General features: G+C 42.3%; 2 protein-coding genes across 2 annotated transcripts in view; both read left to right on the top strand.

Moving 5' to 3' along the window:
- Positions 1-23,458, top strand: part of PLCE1 (phospholipase C epsilon 1) — a 272,899-nt gene that overhangs the window by 166,659 nt on the left and 82,782 nt on the right. The gene's annotated exons all lie outside the window — the stretch shown is intronic.
- Positions 11,285-11,563, top strand: LOC110589717 (small nuclear ribonucleoprotein E-like). Its single transcript, XM_044916556.1, has one exon. It carries the CDS (start codon positions 11,285-11,287, stop codon positions 11,561-11,563), a length of 279 nt encoding a protein of 92 aa, XP_044772491.1.

Below are 23,458 nucleotides of genomic sequence, written 5' to 3' on the forward strand. Positions count from 1 at the left end.
GCATGCACCTTTCACATTCGTCAGCCTGGACGAGTTACTGTTGCATGTTGAACTCTTTGGGAAGTAACAGAGACACCACACCATTCACATGGTGCACAAAATGGCAGCTTGGATGAGAGCATGGGCTCTGAGACTTGAATTGGAATCCCTGTTGCACTACTTACTATCTGTGTGACCCCAAGCAACTTTCTTAACCATTCGATACCTCTGTCTCTATAAAATGGTGCTAATGACACCCACCTAACAAATAGGGTCGTTTCAAGAATTAAAAGAGGTAATTTTAGGGAAATATGTTTGCCACGGTGATTGACCCAGACTCCAGAAGTCAATAAATAACTAATGTGAAGATAATGATGCTAGAAAACTAATAACTCTGGATTACTTACTTTTAGAACAGATGAGAAATTTTTCCTTCCAATTCTGTAACATTTTAAGATCACTGCTTACAAGCTCTCAAGAAGTTTGCGGAAGTGGTCCCCATTTTGAACAGTTCGGCACACCTAGGTGGGCTCTTGAATGATTACAAAGGTGGCAGATAGAGGTACTGATATTAGCGTTGGTTCCACTCTCTATATCTGGATTCATAGAACAGAGAAACTGCATCTAAAGTTTTCTAACATTTTCGACTCATGTCTTCTTTCAAAATGTTTTTTTTAAAAACCCTCATGTGAACATCTAATGCGATTTTGGAATTTCCAAATATAATTAGTAGCATGAATAAAACTATTTATAATACTGAATATACATTTTTAAAACATTACATGTTCTCTCCCCTACCTGCCCTGCCCCAATCCTGGCCAAGACTGTCCTCACCCTCCTCCCCAAGGTGAGAATCACAGTCAAAGAGAAAGGGTAGTGGACTAGTCCAGTTCCACAAAGTCTCTTCTAGTTCTTGGACTTTGTGATTTAGGGACTAAATGTCCCAACCCTGGAGATCCAACTAACCGGAAAGAAGTCCCTGTGTAAAGGGACACAATGAGAGATAATGGAAATAGAAGTTTGGGTCTAAGAATGTCACCCTAAGAATTGGGGGCTTTATTTGTTTATTTATTTTGGGAAGAGGAGGGACATGACATGACATGTTTGAGGAGGAGAGCACCATACCCAATGATTCCCTTTTCTCTTGGGAAAATGAAACAAGTTGGGGGGCAGGGAGGGGTGCAGGGGAGGACATTTTACAGCAGTATAACTCTCTGAAGATTTTGAGAACATCTTTCTTAGAAACCCTTGAGAAAACAATACATACCATCTGCTTGGGATGGTTTTAGAACCCAAGTTAGATAACTCTGGACTATGGATGTGAGACTCTGACTTCAGGGAATTTCTTCCATATCTGTACCATGAATCTAAAAAAGACCAAGGCAACTTTTAATAAGATCATGAGTCTGGAATCTTTGCTTTGCCTCTAGCCAGTTCTGTCATATTGAATAAGTCCTGTAGACTGGGCGCATCATTTTCTGACCATTAAGATAAGGGATGAGACCAGATGATCTCTAACACCCCCTTAGAACTTGAGCTCTGGAGTCTGACCTCCCCAAGTTGGAATCCCAGCTATATTGTTTACATGACCTAAGTTTCTAAATCTTTCTAAGCATCCTTTTGCCCATCTGTCAAATGAGGATAACACTTCCCTCTAGGTAAGATTGTTATGATCAAGAAATGCCATCTCTTGTTATTATAATCCTCTGATGCTTAATGTGTCAGGTGAATTGAATGTAATACTGAATCCAGAATATCCTATATGCACTACCCACTTCCTATACCCCTATTTTGAGGGAAGGAAGAGGGAGGAACTGAGTGGGCTGGTCAACAGCCAAGGCTGTGGGCTCAGGGGACTTGGGTTCTGTGGGGTGGGAGTGATACTGAGGGTTCTGTTATTGCAATATATTTTGGCATGAAGTGTTCTCTTCCTTCCTTTGAGGTGATGATTTCTAATCCAGTCCATCTTTAGCCTGATTATTACAGCTGGGCAGAGCCACCAAAGATGAAGCAACTGCACTGCCAGCTCAGATGAGGGAAAACTTTTTAAGATGGGAGGGGAGGATCTATAGCCTGCCTTTCATGAGAGAGATTTAGGGAGAAAGGGCCCCACTCAGGCTTAATGAGGTGGGACTGCCTGGCCAGAATGCTCAGTCCTCCTTCCTGGCTGTTTTCTCTACTCCTGGCAACACTTCTTTTTTGTTTGTTGTTTTCAGTATAATATCTATAAAAGTTTCATTGAGATATAATCATATGCCATACATGCATACACTTAAAGTATACAGTTCAGATAACCACTGAATAATATATGGAACTGTTGAATCACTATATTGTACACCTGAAACTAATATAACACTGGATGTTAACAACATTGGAATTAAAATTTTTTAAAAAGAAAAATTTATAATAAAAAATAGAGTGTACCCTTCAGTGGCTTTTTAGTATATTCATAGAGTTGTATAACCATCACTATAACTTTAGAACATGTTCATTGCTCCAAAAAGAAACCCATACCTATTAGCATTTGTTTTTTATTCCTCACTAACTTTAGCCCCTGGAAACCACTAATCTATTCTCTGTTCCTATGGACTTGCTTATTCTGGACATTTCACACAAAAGGAATCATATAAGATGGGGTCATTTGTACATCATTTCTTTCACTTAACCTTACGTTTTTAAGCTTGATCCATGTTATAGCATGGATCAATACTGATCGCCAAATAATATTCCATTGTATGGCATACCTCATTTTGTTTATTCATCAGTTGATTGACATTAGGGTTGTTCCCACTTTTTGGTTATTATAAATAATGCTCTTATGAACATTCATTTATTTTTGTATGGATATGTGTTTTCATTTCTCTTGGGTATATACCTAGAGTGGAATTGCTGGGTTATATGGTAACACACTGTTCAGCATTTTGAGGATTTGCCAAACTGTGTTCCAAGGTGGCTGTATCATCTTACACTCTCATCAGCAGCAGATGAGGGTTCTGGTTTCTCCCCATTCTTGCTGACACTTGCTCTTCTCTTTTTTTGCTTATAGCCATCCTAGTAGGTATGAAGTGGTAGCTCATTATGGTTTCGAATTGATTTACCTAACTGGCTAATAATGTTGAGCATCTTTTCATGTACTTATATTAGTATATCTTCTTTGGAGAAATCCTCCACTCAGATCCTTTCTTGCAACATTTCTGACAATGAGGCATGACATTAAGATGTAGTCTCATCCTTCATAGGTTGGCTATTGTCATTCCAAATCCTTAAGGATCAACATTTGTCCTAGGAAGGAAAATGAGAGAGCTCTACTTCCAAGTGTGAAGAAGAAGAGAGGGGTCAGCATTTAGGATTCCCATTCTGAGTTTGTGTCCATAAGCAGGGAAGACTGAAAATCAGTTCTTTTCTAGAAATGTGTCCACTCTCAATAGAAAAGCTCTGGACTTGAAGGTAGAAGACCTGGGTTCAATTTCTGGTTCCATTTGGTGACTGTGCCCAACTTGCTTAGTTGGTAACTAAGCTTCTTTAAACTTTCCTTTCCACCACCTTCCCCTTTCAATTTTCATGCTTCCTTTTTTAAATTGAAGTATAATTTACCTACAGTAGAATTCACCCATTTTGGTGTACCATTTGAATTTTAACAAATGCATACAATTGTGTAACGACCACCACAATCAAGATAGAGAATATTTCTCTCATTCCAAAAGTTCCTTTTGTTCCTTTGTAGTCAGTCTCTTCCCCTGACTGCAGACCTCGGGAATATTGATCCGATTCCTCTCTTTATCATTTTGCTTTTTTCCAGAATGTCATTTAAATGGAATCTTACAGTGGTGGATAGCCTTTTGAGCTTGGCTTTTTTTCATTTAGGGGATGCGTTGGAAATTCATCATTGTTTTTTCATACATGGGTAATTTTTTTTTAGTAGCATTCCATTGTACGTATATCTATCATAGCTTATTATTAATCAGTTGAGAGACATTTGGGTTATTTTCAGGGTTTTTTGTGATTATGAATTAAGCCACTAAAAATATTCTCAGGTGAATATAGGTTTCATTCGTCTTGGGTAAATACTAAATTCTTTTGCAAAGTGATGTGCAAAGTGTCTCTATCATTTGGCATTCCCAGCAATATGTGAGAGTTCCAGTTGCTCCGTATCCTCTTGTCACAAACTCCGGTTTTTTTTCATCTGTAAATGAAAGAGCAAACACTGCCTTATCTCAGGACTGTTCGATGGAAATAAAAGCGAAACTGCATAAGTAGAAGTGCTTTGAAACCTGTGAGGTGCTGCAGCCAAGTAGACGCTTCTGCCTCCGATGATCATGATCATGCCCACTTATATATAAAATTGTGTTTCCCACATGAGCTAAATGTTTCATTTTTCCCTCTGCATCTTGGCAGACCAAGTGAGTTATGGCACGTCTAAAGCAGCAAGAGGTTTGCCTTAGATGCATTCTAGAGTTTGTCTTGGCTCTAGGTTTTGAACTTTTCACAGAAGCAGATAAATGACCAAGATGTAAATCATCAAGTGTGAGTCAGCTTTGTAAAGAAAAATGACCCTATGTGATGGAAGTCAGCAGGAGCGGAGTCAACAGGACAGACAGTGTGATGTGCTGCAGGAGAACTACATGCAGGCTTCAACCAGGCAGTGTCCCCAGGGCAAGGCATTTAGGACAGCTAAAGCAACTGAGAGGACTGGCTCTCTAAAATGTCCCACAGCAGTAGGGGTGAAAGGGGTGGGTAGGAAAACTGACTATAGAAGTAATCTCTTCAACATTTTCCAACTATTGAAATTTACTTTTTTTCCATGCTAGAGAGAGAAAGGCGTAAGAAACAAACAAGCAAAGGTTTTTTTCCTTGACATTAGTATGAACTAATTTTACTGTAATATACAGATGGTTACATGTGGAAATGTGTAGAGATATGTATGTATTCACTGGTCAGTATACATACATACATTTCCTTGCTCTGTCATCTGAGGGGGCCTAGAAGCAGCTGACACCCCAGTAGCAATAAGCCCATCTGATCCCCAGATCTTGGTATCTAATACCTTTTTCCAATAAAAAGGAACCTGGTTTCCTTAGAGAAGTAGTTCATTCTAAGACTGGGACAGGAGATATCTAAGATGAACCTGGAGTGTCTGGTAGTGTTAGAATGTAAGGAAATAGTCAAAAACACACCAGGATGGGGTATGTTGAAGAGGCCAGGAGGCAACTTAGAAATGTCCCAATTGTCAAAGTAAAGCAATTTGAACAAAATAAAGTAGTATTAGATTATAGCCTGTTGTGATTTTGTTAAATGAACATTTGTTAGGTAGAACTCTGGGGTGTCCAGTAGTCAGCCACATTTCAACAAAAGGCCACAAGGGAAAGTGAACTAGAGAAGGTTACTACTCACAGGTGCTAGAGGAGGAACATGGCTTGCCTACAAGGGCCACTGTGGGAAGTCAAGGCAGGCTGCAGGCAGAGAGAGGGGCAGGATGTGGGGCACATGCCTTTATTAGGGTCCGCAGGGGAATGCTTTGGGGTTACTGGGCTAAAGCTGGATTGGTCATTTCAAACCAAAAAGAGTGGGGCTACAGTAAGCTTCTGAGGGGTCTTATACAAGGGGCAGCCCTGGGTGGCAAGGAAGAGTATTTGTCACAAGGGTCTTTCAGGAAGTCATATCCGGAACTCACATTTACTTGTGACTCTGAGGGCTGTTACCCAGGGCACTGCTCTCAGGAGAAGCTAGTGTCAGTTCAAGGCCCCCATGTGTTGCTTGGCCACACAAAATGGATGCAGAGGCAATAATATCATGGAGTAGGATCTAAACTCTCAACATAGCCCAAAGTATACAATAAATATTCATGAGTCTATTCTGGTAAGAGTAAACGACTGAGTAAATAAGTAGGAATACAGTTGACCCTTGAACCACACAGGTTCGCTTCTGTATGGACTTTTATCAATAAATGCAATGCAATACTGTAAATTCGTTTTCTCTTTCTTATAATTGTCTTAATTAAAAACATGTTCTTTTCTCTAGCTTTGTTTAAGAATATAGTATATAATACATAAACAAAATATGTGTTAATTCCACTATTATCAGTAAGACTTCTGGTCAACAGTAGGCTATAGGTAGCTAAGTTTTGGGGCAGACAGAAGTTCTATGTGGATTTTTGACAGGGCAGGAGCGGGGGGCGGGATCAGCAGCCCTAACCCCCATGTTGTTCACAGGCTAACTGTAAACAAATCTCCTATGCAAAAGAATTCCAAATAACTTATTCTAGAAACTCCACCCTCTGGGAGGTTTGGCATACCTCCCACCCCTTCAGTGTGAGCTGCATATAGTGATTTCCCTCCAGAGGGCACAGTATGAAAAAGGAGGAAAAATGAGTAATTTTACAGGGAGGGAAGTAAGCTAACACTACCTCAGCCAGGTGATCAAGGTTAATGTCAACAGGCAAAAGTCATGTCGATAACATTTGCCCTTGATGAGATATAATGAGAATGGCACCTTGCCTCTGTAGTCTTCCTTCCACAAACCCTTAACACCAGTCTAATCATGAGAAAAACATCAGACAAATCCCAACTAAGGACATTTTACAAAATGCCTGACCGGTATGTCTCATAACCAAGGTCATTAAAAATCAGGAGTCTGAAAGGCACCTGGGTGGCTCAGCCGGTTAAGAACCCAACTCGTGGTTTCAGCTCAGGTCATGATCTCAGGGTTGTGAGATCGAGCCCCGAGGTGGAGTCTGCACTGGGCGTGGAGTCTGCTTAAGATTCTCTCTTGCCCTCTCCCTCTGCCCTGCCTGGTCCCTCCCACCCCTGTGTGCATTTGAGCTCTCGCTCTCTCTCTTTATCTAAAAAAATAAAAATAAGGAGTCTGAGAAGCTGTCACAGTCAAGAGGAGCCTAAGGAAACAATGATTAAACACAATATGATATTCTGGACAGGATTCTGGAAAAAGACTAAATTAGAAAACTCAGGAAAAAAATGAATATAGAATTTAGTTAATAATAACATACCAATTTGTTTTATTAATTGTGACAAATGTACTATACTAACTTAAGATGTTAATAAAAGGAGAAAATTGGGAGCTGGGTGTATGGGAATTCTCTGTACTATCAGTTATTTTCTGAAAAATATTTCAAAATAATAAAAATTTACTTTAAAAAAAGTTATTGCCTTGCAAAATAAGAACTAGGAAGATGCAAAATTTCATTTGTTTATATAGAACACTTTGCCTCACTGAAAATATTCCCAGAGGAATTTCAGTTCAATATTGATGAAATTTTACATATGTTCTTTCAAAGCTTTGTATTACATAAATTGTGTGAGCTTCAAATGAAACATTTATTATGATTTTTTTTATTGTTGCTCATTGAGATACCCCCCAAAAAGATGACTATAGATATTTGGGAGGCATTTCCTTTTTTTTTTTTAAATTTTTTTATTCTTATGTTAATCCCCATGGGAGGCATTCCCTTTTAAAAATTTAAAGAAAGATGGAGAAAGAATTGGTAAAATAAATAAATAAAAATCCAGCAGGTAGTTACTCAGACTATCAGACACAAAATCAAAGGCCACTCTTTCTGCCAAGTTAAAAACAAAATCCAGCTTGATTTTTGTTTGTTCTCTAAAATGTTATTTAGTTTCACTTTTCAAATTAACAAATAAGAGCAACTATACAAATAAGATCAACTTAAAATGTTACGGAACTCTAGATTTTATAATGTGACTGTGGCATGTAGAATATGTCCACTTAAAAACATCTGGACCATCTGGGTCAGTCCATTAAGATGTTTTATACCAAAGGAAAACTCCTATATTCCTTTTTTCAACTTAATTTATTCCTGGCTTCAAGTGTCCTTTCTCCCCTAAGATAATAGTGATGCCTTTAAAGGATATGTAGCAGTTTAATCTTTCATTGCTTTCTAGTGAGCTTCCTATAACAGAAAGTTTCTGGCAAGATGTTTTTACATTCAGATCCAAATCACTGTCTGTGGTGAAACTGAGCCAAGAACTTCTCCATCACCCCCCCACCCCCAAAGAGGCTGGTGCTCCTCCACCCCACCCCCAAGAGTCAGGGCTGCCAACCACTCATTTGCTAGGCTTTCTTCTCCTTGGGCTCTGACCTTAGGACTGTGGTCTTTCCCCAGGATTACTCTCTAGGGGCACTTTGGCTTATTATATATGCTAAGCTGGCCATTTAGGATGTGATGACAAGGTGAGGAAAACTTGCAACTGCACACTCTAAGTCCTGCAGAGTTAGACAATTACCAGGTACAGAGTTTCTTCGTGGATTTGATTTATCCTAACGTAAGTCTGGCTCATCACAACTGCAGTCTGAAGACCATCCTGTCTGCAGCTGCCTCCACCCCCAGGGAGTTAAGTTTGTCCTCAGCTAAATGTACCCAGGTACTTCACTTCCTTCCGGGACTACTGTGTCCTCTCAGGCTTTTCTGTATGATTCTTGCCTAGTTGGTTAAGTGAAATAGTTAGTGACTGGCTATGATAGCTGCTGTCACCCGACTCAGACATGGTAACATCCACAGTTAGCTGAGCCCCTAAGTCGGCACCACACTGTGTGCCCCACACATGTGGCCTTATTCCATCCTCTGCACAGTCCTGCAGTATAGTTACTGTGGTTCCCATTTTATAGATGGGAACACTGACACTCAACAGACTTGGACAACCTGTCTGAGTCCACACAGCTGTAAGTGGGAGAGCTGTGTCACACTCTGTTCCCCCTGACTTGTTACCCCCTCCTGCACACCACTTATGGACACCTGTCAGTCTACCCTGAATATTTATCCAAATTAGCACTCCCAGACCCATCTTTAGACTTGCCCTCTTTTTTCCATACAAGGAAACATCAAAGTACCAATAGGATTTTTTACTCTCATATTAATGTTTCAGGCAGAAATTATTATTATTTTTAATCCAATTGATCACACCTGCTTTTGGAGTATAAACTTCTGTAGTTTAAACTTCAACATGTAGAGTTTTTCAGCTTGCATTAAACTCATTCTGTCCTTTCTGGGGATCCCAAACTCCACAACAAAAATGTCATACTCAGAAATACTTGGTTTCCTAAAGGTATTTTGTACATATTCCCATTATTATGTCTGAAGTCCCAAGTGAATTTGGTAGACTGCTGGAGGTAGTCCTCTGTAGACAGAAAAGATATGAGAAGGTATCTCCCTCCCTCCTGGACCCTGTCAACCTGGTGCATTGACGTGATGAGTGGGGAAAAATCACACAGACCCCATCCATAGCTTCTCTTTCCAAAAGCGGAGCACAAAGAAAATCAAGCTGAGTGAATATCCACAACATGTGAAGGGAGAAGAAATATTAATGTTTAATTTGAAACAATATGGGATAGTGGGAAGGGTGGGAACCCTGAGGTTTTAGTCTGAAAGCTTCCCTAACCAGCTGTTTGTGGCTCTTAGCTAAGTTAGCCTCTCTGGACCTTATTTTCCTTACCTGTAAATTGTAAAATGTCACCATTGGACTGTTTGTTAATGTACCGTTTATGTCTCTTCCTCCTTAGGGAAAAAAAAAAAAAACCTCAAGAGGCTTTTAAAAACAATGGAGCGAAAAGTCTAGAATCATGCAGGAGAGGTTGGAATGATGTGGGCAAGAATGCCTAGGCCAAAGGAAACTTGATGCCATTGATTCAAAAATTGGTCAGAGCTTCCGGGTAGCCTAGACAAAAAGAGAGATGTGATGGGTTATATTGTTCTCATTATCTGAAAAAGGAATGTGGAATGGAGGGAACAGAAGGAAGAACAGGAAGAAAGGAAAAAAGCAGCAACCTACCAGATTGTCAGAAAATCCAAGCTCAGCCCTGGGAGGAATTGTTTTCTGAGTCCTATAGACAATGGATAGTCTTCAAGAGCAGCTTACAGGACAAAAACATTGGAAACAGTCTTTCTCTGGCCATATTTTATACGGACCTTCAATAAAAGGACATCATGAAAAAACATAGCTCTCTAAAGATATCCATGTAGATGGCTAAGATAATCTGGTCCAGGCATGTTGCTCACCAAAGGTCTTACTTGGCATGGGGCAAGCTTAGAAAATCTAAGGAATGGGGGCGCCTGGGTGGCTCAGTCGTTAAGCGTCTGCCTTTGGCTCAGGTCATGATCCCAGGGTCCTAGGATCGAGCCCTGCATCGGGCTCCCTGCTCCGCGGGAAGCCTGCTTCTCCCTCTTTCACTCCCCGTTTGTGTTCCCTCTCGCTGTCTCTCTCTCTGTCAAATAAATAAAATCTTTAGAAATAAAAAAAAGAAAATCTAAGAAATGAATGCCTGTTATGACCCTTAGGTTATCTTTCTCAAATACCACTTGCCTCAGCCAAGCTTTTGACAAGTGTGATAGGCTGGTTACAGACAGTTGACAATTGAAATTCTTGGCAAGTCCCTTCATATATAAAAGTAATTCAGGTTTGTGAACGTTCTACTTACACCACCTTCCTGTTCCCCAGGGAATGTGGGGACATCTACCTGCGGGGAGGGCTGAGAAATTTTATTACCATGGTGACCCATATCTAGGGATGGAGGGAGGGAATTTCATTTTCTACTGTATACAATGCTGTAGTACTGGATTTTTCTTTTTACAACAAACATGTATTACTCAGAATAATAGAGATTAAACCAGGGGCCTTGGGGAGGGGAGAGAAGGGAAGGAGGGAAAGGAGGGAGGGAGAGAGAGTGAAAATAAAGTACAGTTGCATGCAAGTAGATTTGAAAAGTTCTGTTTAACACACGAAGCCCTAGTGTGGTCCTGCCACTTAGACATTGCTCCACAAATATTTGTTGAATGATGAAATAAGAAATAGAAATGGAAGCAAGCACTAGCCGGCGAGAGTCTTGAGGTGACGTTGCCAGCTGGCTGCCTCGACTAGGAAACAAATGTACTGTGGCTTCTTTAAAACACTTTGTTGTGAGTAGGGCAGCCTCCAAAGGCCCCTTTCCAGGATGAGCAGCCCCAAAATGCATCCCCCAGATTCCTAAATGGGTTCATCTGTCAACCAGAGCTCTAGGTGTGAGGTAGATGGCCGGGAGTGCCTCTTCTGATCCAGCATAACTGGGAATGAGCCCTTCCTCCTGTTATCACTCAGCTGATGCTTTCGTTTGCTTCCTGAGGCCACTCTTGGAATATCATTCAATTGTTCATTCAGTCATCCCCCCAGAAATACTGCTCGAGTGCCTACTGTGTGCCCGGCACAGTTCCAGGCTTTGGAGATCCTGCAGTGAAAAAACAAAAATCTCGATTCCGGAAGTTGCTTTCTGAGGTAGTGTGCGGTCTTTGTCGGCTTCCACCATGGTGTACCGTGGCCAGAACCAAAAAGTGCAGAAGGTGATGGTTCAGTCCATCAACCTCATCTTCAGATACTTGCAAAATAGATCTCGAATTCAGGTGTGGCTCTATGAGCAAGTGAACATGCAAATAGAGGGCTGTATCATTAGTTTTGATGAGTACATGAACCTCGTATTAGATGATGCTGAAGAGATTCATTCTAAAACAAAGTCAAGAAAACAATTGGGTCAGATCATCCTAAAAGGAGATAATATTACCCTGCTCCAAAGTGTCTCCAACTAGAAATGATCAATGAAGTGAGAAATTCTTGAGAAGGCCATGTAGTTTGTTTTTTTAGATGTCCTTTGTTGGGAGTGTAGTTCTAAAACATTTGTTCATATTGTTTTGATTACCTTTATGTTATTACCAGAGTACAATAAATGCTGTGGGATTGTTTTTATTTAAAAAAGGGGGGGCTGCCTGGGTGGCTCAGTCTTAAGCGTCTGCCTTCGGCTCAGGTCATGATCCCAGTGTCCTGGGATCGAGCCCCGCATAGGGCTCCCTGCTCCACGGGAAGCCTGCTTCTCCCTCTCATACTCCCCCTGCTTGTGTTCCCTCTCTCGCTGTGTCTCTCTCTGTCAAATAAATAAATAAAATCTTTTTTAAAAATGAAAAATAAAAAAAGGAGGAAAAGAAAAAACAAAATTCTCTACTGACGGGTTACATTCTAGTTAGGTGGAAACAGAGAATAAGAAAAATAAGTAAAAAGTATGGAATGATAAGCGTTAGGGAGAAGATAAAGCAGGGAAGAGGGATGGGGAGTGTTGGGGAGGGGTGGCTATTGTAAGCTTAAGTAGGACAATGAGGGAAGGCTCACTGGGACCCTAGTATCTGAGTAAAGATCGGAAGGGGTTGAGGGAGTGAGCTGTCTGGATATACGCAGGAAGAGCAATCCAGGCAGAGGGAACAGTAAGTGCAAATGTCCTGTGGAGATAGGGTGGAGGTAGAACACATACCTAGCACATTCAAGGAACAGTAAGGAGGTCGGTGTGACATGCTACGGGCAGTTGAAAATTAAGATTCTTGGTGATGTATGTAGCTATAGTTGATTCATTTATTATTCTATATTATTCTACCATTAAAAGATCTCTCTCTCTCTTTCTCTCTCTCTCTCTCTCTCACTCTCTCTCTCTCTCTCTCTCTCTCACACACACACACACACACACACACACACACACAAAATGCATGTGTGGTTCCCCAGACCAGCAGCATCAGCATCATCTGCATCAGCATCATCTGGGAGCTTGTTAGAAATGCAGACTATTATCCCTGCCCCCATGCACCCACACCCCACACCTACTGAATCAGGACCTACATGTTAACAAAATCCCCAGTGCTTCCTGTGCACATTTAAGTTTGAGAATGGCCAGGGCCCTTGATCAGCAGTTCCTAGGCTTTATCAGGATCACTTAGGAAAACTTTTCAAAAGGACAGGTTCCTACCTCCCTACCCCATACACTGAATTAGATGCTACATGGTAAAGTCTGCAATTGGATATTTTTAAGGAACTCTCAAGGGTTGTTCTGATATGGAGCCACATGAGGAACCACTGGGCTCTGAATGATGGTGTCATGTATAAGTGACCAAAACGGGGTTCATTCCTCATGGGCCTCAAAACACAGATTGAAGAATCAAGCTAATAATCATCAGGATGCCTCCAAGCACCGAAACATGACCGCAAACTAATATTCCAATGCACGGGTGGAATGTAAATAAATATTGGTGGCTCACATTTCAGGAGTTTTCCAGAACATTTAAGTGGATTTGAAAAATACTTTTTAAAAGATTGTTTGTAGAAACATCATACTCTTTCCAGTCCTTCTTTGGCATAGAGTTTAATCAGATTTAAAATGGTGAGTGTTCTTTGTAAGGTTGTGTGTTTCTTTTCTTCTAGGGCATGTAAAACAAGACATCTGGGTTTTATCATTAAAATGCTAAAACATGTCCAGCATTTTTAGGAAACTTTTAGGAGTTTATACACTAATAGGTGTTAGATACATTTGATAGAAGTCTATTCATTTAGAGTTTTTAAAAGTTTATACATACCAATTTTTTTGTTTCAGAAAAATATTTGAGTAAACCATTTAAGTTTCTGACTGTATTTTCCAGCACTTAGAATATTAGGAGAAAATAGAAAGAAATCTTTTAGTCCCACCCTTATGTGAAAATATCTCATTTTCAGATATTCTTGGTTTTATATTATACACTGAATTCTCATCAATTCATAGCAAAATATGCTTTTACTCTCTTATTAGCATCTGTCAATTTATCTGTGGACATAAAAAGCATCTTCTTTGATTAATTTCTTCCCTGCCTGCAGAATTTCAGGAAAGATATAAAAATCTAGAATTTAAAGAGTGAGGCTAGGTGTATTGTAGGCATATTCTGTGCATGAGTCTCAGACATGATGCTCCCCAGTCCTACCATGGAGCAGAGAGGCCAGGGAGGGGTGTAGAGTAGAAGAGCCAGGGAAACATAAGACATTTTAAAAAGTTGTAATTTCTAATTTCAAAGAAATGCCACATTAAATGTAGGTACCTCACAAAACCAAATCATGTAGATACATGCCCATTAATATTAGTAAACTTGTCTAACCTTTCCACTGGGCTTATGAATATACAAAGCACTTATCTCCTTTATCTCCTTTAATCCTGCAATTCTGTAAGGTAGGTGTTGCTCATTGGCCTGTTTTAAACTGAAGGCACAAAAGAAGAGAGACTAAGTAAGTAACTGGCCCAGTACCACACGGTTAGTAAATGTTAGAGCCGAGACTCGAGAACAGCGCCTCTGACCTCAAACACAGGCTCAGGCTGATCCCACTGCATCTAGTAAAGATTATTTGTCCAGTCAGCATCCCCAAAACATGATCTTGTTTTGGTTTGGTTTGCTTTGGTTTTTTGGTATGAAATGTGTCACTTTCTAATACTTGAACAGCATGGGTTTTGTTTTTTTTTTTTTTACTTTTTAGTCTCTGTCATCAACACCCTAGGCGCTTTCCAAGTAAATATTTCTCTAAAGAGATTTCTTGAGCCAGAAACTGAACACATCTTTACCCCTCTGGAGTGAAGGCTCAGCCCCTCTCTACAGGAAAAGCAAGGCTGGTGTTGGGCCCCCACCCCCTCTTGCCACAGCGCCACGTAACCCTTAAATTACCAGACCCCAAACAGGTCATTCACTTTTATAGAGACTGTCAACACACCCTCAAAAGCTGTCAACACTCTTAAACTTCTTTCACTAACTCTCCTGATGACAAGGAGCAGGCTCTAACTTCAGCCCACTCGGCGAAATCCCAAGTCCTGCCAGCCTCATGGCCCCCATCTCCAAAATAAATCCCCTCTTCTGCTGATCTGAAGCTCACGTCAACTTCCCCACGTCCAGGGTTTTGAGTTTCTGCAGCTCCTGTCCTGGGGTTTGTGCCCTTGAGCTGTGAGTCAGGGTCCCCAACCCATTGTCCCCTGCTGCCACCACTGAGCAGCCACCTTCTTCCCTTCCCGAAACAGATCCTGGCAGGATTTTTCTGGAAAGGCTCTTCCTGCTGATACCTCCTCTCCTCCAGGAAACAGAGGAGGCTTCTTGGCTCTTCCTTTGACCTCTCTTGCCATCCACAGTAAAGACAAATAGCAGCCACATCAACTTTAATGTGTTCTTGTTCCTGTTTTCCTTCTGCCCCAGATCTCCACTCCCCTAGACCCTTCCCCTTCTGGAGCTGGTCTGCAGGGCACAGCCGGAGGACGGCTGGAAGGGGAAGAGTTCAGGCTGCAGTGTGTCTGAAATTCTGCATGCAGGTGGCTGCTGGTAAGGGCTGTGATATGGCAGGCCCGGGGCTGGCCACTCTTGTTTCATTGCCCTGACTCTTCTCCCTTTTGTTCCTCGAGTTTTGCCCGACAAGGACGCGCTGCCACCATCTCTCAGGCCCCCTGAGTCAGCGTCTTTAGCAATTCCTGCAGCTGCCAGCTCGCTTTTTCCTCACCATCAACTTCTTCACTCAAGTAAGGCTGCCTCTGAGGCCCCACGGATGGAGGGAGAGTAGGACAGAAAGCGGCAGGGAGGGGTGGCCGTGCATCAGATCCTCTTCACAGAGATAACGGAAGCCCAGCAGGCCATGACTCTAGGATGCCCTGAGGTCAGGAGACCTGAGGTCTAGCCCTGGCACTGCCACTGACTAGCTGGGTGACCTTGGACAAGTCACCTCGCCCCTCTGCTTCTTGGGGTTCTTCATCTAAAAAATAATGGAAATGGGCTAAATAACCTCTAAGGTCTTTTGATTTATTAGCTGCCGTATTATGTAGTAGAACCAGATGTCTAAAACCACGTGTCTGCTCAGCTCTTTCCTCATCACAGCCTTGGCTATGAAATCAGAGTTGCCCATGTGCTTTAATCTCATTTTGGATTATAAGAAAAATTTTCCTGTGTCTTGGCTTTAGAATTCCTCCAATGACACATTGATTCCGAATTTATGACACCAGTTAGAAAATCCTATGCCGCCATTTCTGACTATTTCTATCCTTCAAAGTCCACTCACACCATGCAGTTTCTAGAGATGAAAGGATGTGTTCTCGGGTTGGACAGATGCAAAGAGAGGTCTCCAGGATTGCCAGTGGATATGAGCCTCTGGCTATGTTCACTTCAGGATAAAGGAGTTTGGAGGAACCCAATGCCACTATTCCAGGGGCTTTCTAAATGTAAGTGTTCCTTTGGGGAAAAAAAAAATTGCATGGCCAAAAGAATTTGGGAAACTCCAAATATTAGCTCCTTCTTGGAGATTCACCATGTGCATTAGCATATTTAAGGCTCCAAGAGGGGCGCCTGGGTAGCTCAGTCATTAAGCGTCTGCCTTCGGCTTGGGTCATGATCCCAGGGTCCTGGGATCGAGCCCCGCATCGGGCTCCCTGCTCAGCGGGAAGCCTGCTTCTCCCTCTCCCACTCGCCCTGCTTGTGTTCCCTCTCTCGCCGTGTCTAAATAAATAAATAAATAAATAAAATCTTAAAAAAATAATAAAGCTCCAAGAAATCCTGCCAGTGAAGAAATCTTAATTTATCCTAGCATTTTCCAAACTTATATAGCCCCAGATACCTTCTTCACAAAATACTTTAACATCTGGTAGGACATGTCCCTGGAACAGAGTTTAGGAAACATTACTCCCAAACATTACTGACCTATCTCTATCTGGGTCTTCAGAGCAGAAAGGGATAACTACCGCTGCTAGAATATTTATTAAGCACACGTGGCAGTAATTCAAAATTGGCAGATCAACTGTCCAGCAGCCAGGATTTCAAAATCTGAAGCTGCAGAGGGACAGGCACAGGAATAAGCATGCCAGTCAACAAACAAGACAAATGAAGTGTCAAGTGCAGCTTGGGAGCATAGACCAGGCCACAGGGCAGTTGTCTGCCTTCCCGAGCTGAATTTCCCTGCTCTCAGCTGTCAGTCTTAAGTTCTTTGCTCTACCAGGCAGTTACCTTTCAGCCAGTTACACGATATCAAAGCAGGACATTCATTGTTTATTTTTATAGGTTAGGTGGTTGGTGAGGCACACGAGTAATTTTATCCCGTGCTGAGCATCCTAGAATTTTTGCCTTACACATACCACTCCGTTGAGTTTTATTCAGAATTGGAATCTGTTCTTTCCCCGGAAAAGACGACCTCCTTTTCACCAAGTAAGAAAGATATTGAAATGGCCAACGTCTCATGCTGTTGTTTAATCCCAGTCTGAATCAAGTGTCATTTCGGTTTGTGTACACGATGTTTCCCGGACAGGGGGCCCAAGCTTCTCAGGGCCCCCTTCTAGGACCTATTTGTGATTCACTGTTATTTTTCCCAGCACTTCCCCTGGAACCAAGCCATACCCATGCGTCCTCACTTCCTCACACAGCTCCCGCCCCTGCCCCCTTTCCCCATCACCTGTTTTCCATTCCCCCCCACCAACATTCCTTAGATCCTCTATGGATATGTTTTTTCTGAATTTTTTCTCTTGCTTCATTTCCACCTTTCTTCTGCCTCTTCTTTCTGTCCTCTTTAAAAGAACTGAAGGCTCATTCTTTCTGAGGGTTTAATCCTTAGGAAGTTCCTCTCTGCTAAACAGAGAAGGGAAGCAAGCACTGTAATAAAAAGGCCAACAATGTTTCCACAAAGACTATATCTTGAAAAAGAAGTTGCTTATTATTTTTTTTAATTATCAATATTAGTTGACATGTATTGAGTATGTGCTCTGCTCCAAGCACTAGGGCCCTTAACATACATTGTCTCTTTTATTAGTTACCACACCTCTTATAATATAGGACATTTATTATTCCCATTTTATGGATGAGCAGTTGAGTCTCAAGGAAGGAAGGAAACTTGCTCAAGGTCATAGAACTAGTAAAAAGCAGGGCCAAGAAATGATCCTGCATTTCTCTGGCTCCCCATCCTGTCTTCTCCCATTGCTCCCCCACCCCCCTTTAGAACAGGGAAGTCAAAGAGACAGAATTCTGGTTTTCATCAAATTTATTCCCTAACAAGTTTCATTCACAGAAGCTCACCCTCCACACATGTACTGCACAGACAGCAGATTGAATTACCTCCTTAATGATCTATTATATGCACCAGTGTCCAGCTTGGCCAGGATGTAATTGATCTTGGTGGGATGCCAACATCCTTTCTTTCTTCACACAGATCTATCTTCAGGGGAACATACGCGAACACATGCAAACCATTTTATTCCCTTCCATTCCTTCCTTCCTGCTTGATCGTTAGTGTTGGTTTCATTAGGCTGCTGTTCTGGGCTCACCATTTTCACTGCTGTTGGCAAACCTTTGCTGTTGGGCTCTACAAGTGAAAGAGTGACTTGCTGGGCTTACTTTTACTTTCCTGGGACAAGTGTCCACCTGCTGGGGCCCAGAGTGGTTCACAGCATGTCTCAGAACCTCTGGACTTGCTCAGTGGCCCTGAAAGACAGCCTTCACTCTCCTCCTTTTCCCAAGCAGGATGGCCTATGGACAGTGACTTCCCCATCCAGGGGACTTAAGTAATCAGGGGGGCCACTTCCCGTCCATCACTTGGGGCACCTGAGAAGGAGCCCAGCCAATTCCAGAGCAGATGAGAAGGCCACCACTACCCTCACTCTCTGATGCCCAATTATCACAAGGAAAATGGAATCTTCCAGTCATGGGCCAAATTACCCATAGGCCTTCTATGTCACAGCTCCCTGGGTATCCTTCCCCAGCACTGGCCTCTTGAGCTTCTTGGATGAAGAGCAAGCTGACGGTCGGGGGGGGGGGGGCGCTGTCAGCCCCCGCTCCCCTACTGCAGCCCCCAGAGACCCCGGCATTCGGGCACTTATACGCTCTTCCGAGAACGGCAGCACCAGCAGGAGGCGGATGCTGGGGCAGCTGTGCCCTGTCCCGTCTCAGAACAAGAGGTTATTCAGCCCTTGCCGCTCGAGCTGGACCCTGTGCCGGGAGATAGATGAGTAAAACAATCAATACCTGCTTTCAAGAAGCTCATGCTCCAGGGGCAGGAGCCCCGGGGAAAGTGGTCACAGTACAGTGATAAAGTTAGCTTAGGGCAGAGGATGGATTAACCATGTGAGGATTCAGAAAGGCTTCCTGGAGGAGATGACATCTGGGCCACTTGGCAGTCAATGAGATGTGGGGCTGGAAGGTGACGGAGGAGTTAAGGATTGGGGTCAGGGTGGGCCTCCAGAGCCCTTGGGCCCTCCAGCTAGAAATGCCCGGTTAATTCTTGGATATACAGGACAAGAGCTAGATATTCAGAGATAGCAGCTGGGGGGGTGGGTATAACCAGGTCAGTGAAGGGAATCATCGAGGGAGAAGATATAGCATAAGAAGAACCAAGGACAGATTCCCCAAGAAATGCCAGCATTCAAGAACTGACTTGTGCCAGCAGAGGACAATATTATGGGCACGGGCTCTGGGGCTGGGCTCCCTGAGTTGGGATCGCACCTTCACAACTTACTAGCTGTGTTACCCTGTGCAAGTGACTATGCCTCTCTGTGCTTCCATTTCATCTATAAAATGGGCTGATAATCACATATACCTCATTGAGCTGTTGTAGGATTAAATTAATTAATACACTTTAAGCACTTAAAACAGTCTATTTAAGTAGATGGTATAAGCACATTTAATAGCATTATTCCTTCACTGATGTCAGAAAAGGGCAAAAGGAAAAGGACAGCCTATGACACAGTCAGGCCTCTCAGTGCCAATCGGCACAGCTCAGTCGAGATCCTCAGTGAGGAGAAGTGAAGGAGAGCCCCCATGGGAGCCAGATCACAGCTGGGATGGAAGGAATGGATCATGCTGGGTGGGCAGGGGCAGTGGCTGCCTTACTCGCTGCATGCCCCAGTGGCCCTTGCAGTGCCCAGTGGCGTGTGAGCTCCTTAGCGGTAGAAGAGCCCTCCGTAAAGATTTGCTTAATGAGGATATATTTTCTGAAGGTCCTGCAACTCAGCTGGCATGATGAGGCTGCCGGGACCAGGGAAAGCACGTGGGCCACTCCAGTGGTGGCCGCAATTTGGGGAGCAGGTTTCTTGGGGGCCTCTCTTGACTCTCTTGACTCTCTGTCTGGGACATCTAGTTGTTTCCGCGAGTGAGCTGTAGTATGGAATCTCCTAGGCCTTCTCCTTCCAGACTCTTTAACCCATGAGACCCTGTCCTATTCTGCATGTCATAGAAAACTTGGAATTTTAGACAGGTGACAGAACAGAAACATGCGTAGACATTCAATTCATGCTTGCAACACCTTCTCTATGACCTTTCAGAACACCAGCATTCTGTTTCTAAAGGGGGTGTTCCTTATTTGAGCTGAGCTCACTGTAGTTTTGCTAAGGCATTTCTTTGCTCACTAGATCAGGGTAGATATTGGGGCTATAGTACAGTTTAAAAAGCTATAATGAATTCACTCTTTGGTCTAATGCTCGTAAGAGAACATGGAGAGTAATAAAGCATGGTAGTTTAAAAGCACATGCTTTTCATTTGGCTCGTTCCTAGTTTATAGGTTGTGTAACCTTGGACAAGCTAGCTCTGCCACTCTGAACCTCAGCTTCCTCATCTGTAAAATGAGAACACTATTAGTACCAGCATGTAAGGCTGAGAGGATTAAAAGGGATAAGCAGAGTCCCTCTCAGAAGTACATGCCCACTACATGGAAGCGGTAGTGATTGTAAGTATTATTATCAAAATCATGCAAAGAGGAGAAGAAATTGGTTCACAAGTGGCCCCTGCGATAGGATCAGGATAGTTTGGAGCTAACCGCTCACTTATATCAACTTTTTATGTAAACGCCTAGCCATGGGTTTCAATCCCATTATTAAAATGGAATGAAACGACAAATACCCTATTCTAGGACTATCAATAGATACTTTTACAAAAGGAGAGAATACAGATGAGATGAGGCTCACTCTTGAATACCATTTAATAATTGGTTTCAGAATGAATGACCTGTTCAACTGAGTAGGGTAAGAGAGCGGAGGATAATGCAGCCTGAACGACTCTTAGCAATTCTCTGCAGTCCATTTAACTAGAAATGGCATCTGCATGTTGAAGTCAAAATGTTTACTCTCGTTGCTTTTAAAACAGTAAGTAGCCATAAAAAAGAATGAAATCTTGCCATTTGCGACAGCAGAGACGGACCCAAGGGAATGCAGCTGAGTAAACTAAGTTAGACAGGGAAAGACTAATACCTATGATCTCACTTAGATGTAGAATTAAAACAAGAAAAACAGCAACAAACCAAGCTCGTAGATACAGAGAACAGATTGGTGGTTGCCAGAGGTGCGGGTTACAGGGTGGGGAAAATGGGTGAAGAGGGTCCAAAGATACAAACCTCCAATTACAAAATAATTAAATCATGGGGATGTGATGTACAGCCTGGTGATTACAGCTAATAATACTGTATTGCATATTTGAAAGATGCTGAAAGAGTAGATCGTAAAAGTCCTCATCACAAGAAAAAAAAATTTATAACTATGTATGGTGATGGGAGTTCACTAGACTTATTGTAGCCATCATTTTGCAATATATACAAGTATTGAATCATGTTGTTTGCCTGAAACTAATATGTCAGTTATACCTCAATTTAAAAAAAAAAAGAATATGGTGTCACAGAGAGTGGAACAGCAAAACATTTTCAAAACTTTTAATAAATTTATTCTTTGTACAAAAAGGTAGTTTAAATTAAGTATGTCATGTGGAATTGCACACTTGTCAAAACTTCTAGATTTCACACTGAAAATATTTACATGTAATTTTATTGGCACGAACCATCAGTTAAATGGAACCAAAATAAAGAAAAAACATTTTAAAAGAACAGTAAACAATTCTAAGAAATTTAGAATTCTGAATATTTAGGGAATGTTTAGTTGAAGAATCTTTTGCAAACCATGGGGGAGACATTCTGCAAACAATAGAAGGATGGTCAGAACACTATGGTTTCTATCCTCAAGGATTTGACAATTTAGAGAAGGTGGATATATATACAACGGACTTAATTGCAAGGCAGAAAATGCTATCTTAATTTTCTTATACTTGCTCCAGACCCTCCTGTCCTCATGCCTAATGTAGTTCCTGGCAAATGCACAGGCATAGAGTAACTATTTGTAGGAAGAATTAGCACTGTTACAGAGATATGAATAAAGTACTTTGGGAGAGAGTGGGGACCACAGAATGGTAGAAAGACTGGACTTCCAAAGATGGTAGCATAGAAATGGGTAAAATTGGCCTTGTACCTCCCAATCATAGTATCCACTATACTACTCTTTATTACTTGCTTATGTTATTTTCCCCATGAGGCTCCAGCCTTCCCAAGACCAGGTGCCATGTCTGTCAGGTTTACTGGTGTCCAGCATGGTACACAGGACATAGTAGATACTCAGTATACTCAATAAGTATTGTTAAAAGAAGGAGGGTCGGGCGCCTGGGTGGCTCAGTCATTGGGCGTCTGCCTTCGGCTCGGGTCATGATCCCGGAGTCCCGGGATCGAGTCCCACATGGGGCTCCCTGCTCGGCGGGAAGCCTTCTTCTCCCTCTCCCACTCCCCCTGCTTGTGTTCCTGCTGTCGCTATCTCTCTCTCTGTCAAATAAATAAAAAATAAATAAAAAAAAAAGAAGGAGGGTCATCAGATTTATTTGTCAAGACTTTCCCCCACCAGTTGCAAGTTAACAGCAACTCAAAGCTGCTTAAACAAAATAAGGGCATTTTGGGGTTTATGTATATGGACTCTTCATAGGGCTTCAAGTATGGCTGGATCTAGGAATCTAAGGTCCTCAGGAATCTATCTTCATCTTTTTTTTTTAAGATTTTATTTATTTAAGAGAGTGCACACATACACACACATGCACACATGCACGTGAGTGGGGGATGGGGCAGAGGGGAAGGGAGAGGGACAAGCAGACTCCACACTGAGCACAGAGCCTGTCATGGGGCTCAGTCTCAGGACCCGAGACAAAACCAAGAGTCAGGCACTCAACCAACTGAGCCACCCAGGCACCCCCTAGCTTCATCTCTCTTTTGTGTTATCTTCATTCTCAGGTAGACTCTCCTGATATTGTGGCAGACAACTGACTTGTATCTTGACAGTTTACAATTCCAACAAAAAGACTGTGTATCTTTTCCTGATAGTTTCAGGGAATGACTCTGTCAAGGAGGACTCTGGTTGGCCTGGCTTGGTCATATACCCACTTTGAACAAATCACTGAGACCAGGCCTAAAGTCAGGAGAGGAGCTGCCGCATGAATTCTGTATAGATTGAGATGCAGAAAGCTGATTTCGACTAAGAGACATTGGAAAGCCAAAGCAAACAAACAAAATGCCCTATGTATTCACACCCCAAGGGAACTGGACAGTAGCGTAGAGATAGGAATAGGCTGAGAATAGGAAATGATACAAAACATAGTAGGGTTGAAATATCAGACAGATGAGTGGTGGGCAGCTATGGGAATTAATGCTGAAGATGTAAATTTAGATCAGATGGTGTCAGGCTTGAAGACCAGAAAAAGAAGGTTTAGATTCGTTCTGTAGACAATTGTGATGCGATGTGAGGGGAAGGGGAGGGGGTATAATCCAAGATGTATTTAGGGCTTCTCCAGAAGCCCCCTTTAGGGGCCTCTCTTTTCCCCTCTGTGTCCCTCCTAAACCAAAAG

The sequence above is a fragment of the Neomonachus schauinslandi genome, chromosome 6 (genome assembly GCF_002201575.2).
Source record: "Neomonachus schauinslandi chromosome 6, ASM220157v2, whole genome shotgun sequence".
Classification (NCBI taxonomy): Eukaryota; Metazoa; Chordata; class Mammalia; order Carnivora; family Phocidae; genus Neomonachus; species Neomonachus schauinslandi.

Excerpts from the sequence above, each read along its gene's own strand:
- LOC110589717 (XM_044916556.1), top strand. The coding sequence starts at position 11,285 with ATGGTGTACCGTGGCCAGAACCAAAAAGTGCAGAAGGTGATGGTTCAG.